The sequence below is a fragment of the Salminus brasiliensis genome, chromosome 19 (genome assembly GCF_030463535.1).
Source record: "Salminus brasiliensis chromosome 19, fSalBra1.hap2, whole genome shotgun sequence".
NCBI lineage: Eukaryota > Metazoa > Chordata > Actinopteri > Characiformes > Bryconidae > Salminus > Salminus brasiliensis.
The window spans coordinates 9,012,279-9,018,099 of record NC_132896.1 but is presented as its reverse complement, the minus strand read 5'-3'; the positions used below and the strand labels follow the sequence as shown (position 1 = coordinate 9,018,099).

General features: G+C 43.9%; 1 protein-coding gene across 1 annotated transcript; it reads right to left on the bottom strand.

Moving 5' to 3' along the window:
* Positions 1–346: 346 nt before the first annotated feature.
* LOC140541388 (uncharacterized) lies at positions 347–2,807 on the bottom strand. The gene is made up of 4 exons (XM_072663997.1): positions 2,713–2,807; positions 2,351–2,417; positions 1,406–1,513; positions 347–1,247 (listed from the first exon to the last, which is right to left on the bottom strand). The coding sequence occupies exons 1-4, from the start codon at positions 2,772–2,774 to the stop codon at positions 531–533; spliced, it is 954 nt and encodes a 317-aa protein (XP_072520098.1). The 5' UTR covers positions 2,775–2,807; the 3' UTR covers positions 347–530.
* Positions 2,808–5,821: the final 3,014 nt, after the last annotated feature.

The window sequence follows — 5,821 nt, the reverse complement described above, 5'->3', positions numbered from 1 at the left end:
GACTGTTAATCAATTCATTCCTACATACAGGCATTGGCAGAGCTACAAAACATACTGCATCCAGCCAGCAGTGGAGCGGTGGTTGGATTCGCTTTTGAGAGATTTTTTTTTTGCGCCATCCATGTTTTCTACAGTCATTGGGGCCTGCCATCAGCTAAAACAGAGAGCCCTGGACATACTTTACACTTATCAAAATAATTCATGAACGGGTTTTAACATTACACAGTTACTGAGACTCTTCAGTCGCCATTTGTCACGCTGGGTTCTTCCTCTTAATCTCTAATATTGTTTTATGACTGAAAACCAAGCACCACCTACACAGAACGAATCTCCATCTTAAAGCAGTGTTCATAACAGTGTTTAGGGAACGCTCACGATTTAAAATAAATATTTCAGAAATGCTAATGATGCTAACACTGAATGAAAGTAAATTAGCATAAAAAATATTGTTAATTTGTTACAAGCTTTCATTCAGTATTCATGGTTAGCCACTGTTAGCACATTCGGTTGAGCTAATCTGTTAAAGTAGCCTAAAAGCCCTCTGCAGGCCTTCTGGCCCAGTCCCTGCCTGTGTGATCTCTCTCTAACCGCCCCTCCTGTGCTGGGGAAGGAATCTGGCTCATAAAACTATCAAGCATCTTCTGAGCTGAAATATAGGTGACCTCATTTGGATCCTTCTGTGAATTAACTGGACTTGTGTCTATTTTCTGCACTCCCACTGCTCTATTCGAGCCTGTCTCCTCCAGGCTGTATGGATTAGCTGGAACATCGTTAGCCCTCCACATGCCGACAGAGTGCATTTCTGTCTCTAAGCCTAAATGATGCACTGTTACCATAGGGTCATGCCCTTTGGCCTTCTCGTCTGCTATCTTTCTATAGATGGCCTGGCTAATATCAGCAACAGTAAAAGGAAGGTGTGAATCTTCTGGTTTAGGAAGAGGGACGGCCTCATGTTCATTAACTACAGTCTTCTCGGACACCGTCCAGGGGTCTTGACTTTCTGTCCATGGCAAAAATGCCGTCACATGCTGCTGTCTGTCACTTAGGCCTCTCTGAGAAGTGCATAACCAATCAGATTCTCGCTCATCCTCTCTACTGACAGGTGATTGGTTATCCCTGAGTCCTAAGGCTCTGCTTGCCTGGTCAGTGTCAGACTGAACAGGTGAGCTGGGGGAGAGTAAGAAGCTCCTTACAGCGTCCTGAGAGTCAAAATGCTTGTTCAAAAGCTCTTTAATCAAGGAGGGAACCTGAAAGTGGAAGAAAAAGACAACACGCCCTTATAACATTTTACAACCAGCAGTGAACTCAACCAGTCAGTGTTCACAGAAACATTTTCCACCATCTGCTAATTAATCAATAAACCCGTATTAATCTGTTCATCTGCCCAGCTTGTGTGTGCACTCACATTGATGTTTTCCAGTGAGATGATGGTATTTTTAGCTGCGTCCAGCTGCTTAGTCAGTTCCATAATCCTGTGCAAGTGGTACTTCCTCTCTGAGTTCATGCTGTCCACCTAAAATCACAGCGGAAATGAATGAGAGTTAGCTGGAAATGCTTGTGTATGTGGTTATGTGTTCTGTGTAAGAATAATAGGTGCATGCAACAAACTATATCGCAGTATGTGGCCTAAGAATGCTTGTCATTAACAGTGGCAGCATGTATTCATCTATTTCTATATTTACATGCACTGAACATACATTACTGCACATTCGCTTTTAGCTAACTGCCCGTAGCACACTGCTCTGCACATTATAGTGTTTCCCCTGCTTCCAACACAACTGATGTATAACCGGGCCAGATCCTGATAAAACTGAGCATTCAGCCACAACCCCTACTCTTAGGCTGCGTGAAGAACTGTATGCTAGGCTTGCTACAGTCTACGGCTTCTGAGAGGGCTGAAGAGTGGCAAGTGAGCCGGCATACGTGCTGGGCTACTGGCTAACTCTAGCTGTTAATGTGATCATTTAATGTGGCTAATGTTACTGTGCTCATTAACAACCCTTCACGGAGTTGATCTGGATGTTTTAAAGCAGGAAACAGACTAAAATGTGCAAGGCAGAAACTTTATGGCTTTGCTTGGGTAGTCTTTCCATAAAATGACCTGCCAATGATCACGTCACAACAAACAGCAACCGTTTGTCGAGACCCCCTGAAGTAGCGTGGGAAAGGATGCAGGGCTAAAAGGCAGCTGGTGTTGCTCTTTAAACACAACACAAAATGAATCTTTACTTGCAAAATAATTATGTAAAAATCACTAAGTTCCTGAGAAATGCAAAACATAATATCGCAATACTTCGATATATCAATATTTTTAAAAGCTACACCTCTAGTGTGTATGTGTGTGCCTCACCACAGACTGAAGCTTTTGCTCTAGTACAATGTTGCCCTGTTGACAGCTAGTGTAGTTCTCCTGGAGCCTGGGAGGAAGCAAATTAATTTAAGCAGTTACATCAGAACTAAACTGGGCCTGTAAAACATCCTGCACATCCCGCTATGCTACCATGTCATGCAGTGTTACCGGTACTGTAATCACTAAGCAGGTGATGCAATTAAACTGTAATTTATATGCAATGGAAATATCTAACACCTCAGGGCCTTTTGTGCACTGGCATGCCATTAAATTCCTAACATTGTACTAAATCCTCACTGTTTTTCGCATTTAATTATCCTGAGATTTTTATCCTGAGAAGTTATCTGGCTATCCAGTCTCACCTCTTGTATTTCTCTTTAAAGCTGTTTAGTTCTGCCTTGTTACACTGCAGCTCTCCCTCCATGTTCTCAATGCACGCCACCGTCTGCAGCAGATTCTCATGCAGCTCTTTGTTGTACTGCTCCAGCAGTCTGCAAGGCATCATGGGAGTTTTTGTAAGACAGGACGCCAGACACCACTTGCTTCTATAAACAAAACACCTGCTCTGTACTTACAGTAAAAATTTCAGTTAATCAGAAATAATAGTTTACATTTTCTTCTCAGCCTTCATACAGCTGACTGCAGTGCAAAGCCGCAGTGCCTCTATTTTGGCCACAGAGAGATTGGCAAAGGAAGATCAATTTTTCAGACCGGCTGGCAGAATAGAGTAGCAGGCCACCCAAAACAGAGGAATACTCTGGAACAGGCAAAATCGATCATGTGAAATAACACAGCAGAGAGAAAAACACTCACTCAGCTCTGTCCTCTGTGCTCACTGAATCCTGAGGGGTGGGTGGGCGGTTGGGGAGGTGGGGGCATGAGGGGAGAGAAAGATGAGCAGAACATTGATTTTCGAAGTCATGCGCTTCAGAAAAGTACATTGATTCAGACTCATCCGGTTCCACCGCCTAATGAACTCATGTGGGCAGGATGCGGGTTACCCTTTATCCTGTTCAATTTTAGCACACATTGTCTCTTTAAATGGAGAGCAAACTGTCAAACTGTCAGACTAATACAGAGAACAGGTATTGTAACTAATTGGTCACAAATAAGAATCTGAAAGAAAAGTGAAATGTCAGACATATCCAGACTGATGAAGGGAGATTTAGATTATTCTAAAAGTACGAACAAATCTGTGCAGCATCAAGGATGAACTTTTAAAAGGCGATTTTCTTTTTTCTTGTTGTTTCCATTACACTGAAAATATTGCATAAATCGTCAAATAAAACCTTCATGACTGATGTGTGAAGTATGATAATATATAATATAATAATATTGAAATCTACATTTAATACTCCAGGTTTTAAGGAATTAAAAGACAAACAAACCAACAGTTTAGTTGAAAAAACTATAAAATATTCTAAATCTCAGTACATTAACTTCAATTAAATGTTTAATTCCATTTCTAAAATAGAATTGAATTGAAATTGTGTATTCAATTTATTCTAATGCAATACTTATATTTTTCATTTTTCACTGTCCTTTACAAAAATGTCATTAAGACAGAACATGACAGTGTATATGTGCATAGAGTATATATAGAAAAATAAAGAATAAAAATAACCTTTTGAATATTATTCACTGTATGACAAATGTAACAACAACAAGGACAGAAAAGCACTGAAATGAAAACACATAACCAGTAATGCAAATGCAGTTTTCAAACTCACCTTTTGGGAGTTTTTGGAGTGTCTCCTATGACCTGTGTGTTTGAGCTTCTGGCTGTTCTCTGAACTGGGGCTGGTGGCAGTGGAGGACTTGCCAGAAGGTGATTCAGACTCCAGGCCAGAGGTTCTTGCTGGGGTAGGAGAGCCCCTGTGCTCGTGGCCTGTATGAAGCTGCCCAGCCAGGCCACGGCCTCCACGATGAGGCCCTTTGTGCTTGGCATGAAGATGCTTTTCCTCCATGATGGGCTCGGGGCTGGTGCTGGTGCCATCAGTGAGGAGCTGGCTGTATTTTCCATGCTTCTGTTTGTGTGATGATGTGCTTCCATGCCTGTTAGCAGGGCTGCACCATCATTTGTTTATCAGTTATGCATATAAAATTTATTAATTCCTTAGTCAGTGTATCACAAAATGTAGTAGATAATCAAGAAATGTGATATTTTGGCTGCATCAAGCAGCATTACCTCTCAGTAGTGCAGGGCCTCTTCTCGTAGCTGTGCTGCTGGTGCTGGTGCTGCTGTTGAGGGCTGGAAGGACTTGCAGTGTGATGGTTAAGGCTCTGTTTGCTGGGATGGGGTCTCCTGCGTGAGTGAGAAGGCGAATTGGAATCTATTGCTTTTCTGGTGGGTTTAGAACTCTGCTGTTTGGTTGTGCACTGAGAGCGCTCCTGTCCCGGCGTGGCTGCTTTGGTGGGCAGCCTGTGTTCCTCATGGGGCATTTTGGGAGATGTTGGTGTGGCGCTGGAGGCAATCCCAAAAGAGCTGAGCCTGGACGGGCTGATGACCTGCCTAGTGATTTCGTCTAGAAAGGCAGAGAAATCAAGCTTTTCTTTCAGCATTTCTGCTTTTACTGTCTCCACTGTGCTCTGCTTGCGTGGACTAGTGACTTGAACTCTAGTGGACAGCACCTCCATGGACTTGGATTTCCGGACATTTCCTTGCAGCTGGCCTTCATCTTTGTTCTTCAGGATGCCTTTGCTCGGCAGCTGGATGGATGACACGGCCCTCTTAGGTCCTGCCATGCCTCTTGCTGCTGCTCCTGCGCTTTCGTTGAAGGCAAGGCTTCGTCCCAGGCTGGCCGTCTTGTACAGTGGGCCTGGCTCCATTGGGTGGGTTTTTTTATCTGCCCCAGGGCTCTGCTGCAGCCTTTCCTCGCTCTTGCTCTGGCCTCTGCGGAGTTGGGACGCTCTCTGCCCTCGCTTCAAGCCCTGGTGCTGTTGTCCGGATTTACCAAAAGTCTGTGGATGTTCCTGCTGTTGCCGATGGTGCGGGAAAACTGCTGAGTCACTTTGATCATAGTCCAGATCCTCTGATTCCTCATCTTGGAACTTGTGCCTGGCTTCTGGAATGTTGGAGCAGGACAGGGAATGCTGGGGTTTGTTGTGGAGGAGGTACTTCTCATTGTCCAGACTGGGCTCTGAGGTCCAGGGCGAGGATGAAGAGGAAGAAGTGGAGGAGAGGCTGGACGTGGATGCTCTGGAAAGGGTGTTTTGTCGGCTGTTCTGGCCTATGGAGCTGATGTGGTTCCGGTGGTGAAGATGGGGGTGAATTTGGTAGTCATGATGATGAAGGTCATGAGTATCACTGAGTCTTCTATATTCACCTAAAGGACTGGGACTGATAAATAAACACACATTTGTGATTATATGTTAAGGCTGGGGTTCAGTGAGACTGTACTCACAGTGGTTTTAAGGCACTCCCAGACCCAGATTTGTGTTACAGGCAATCTTTGGCTTTTTTTTGTATAG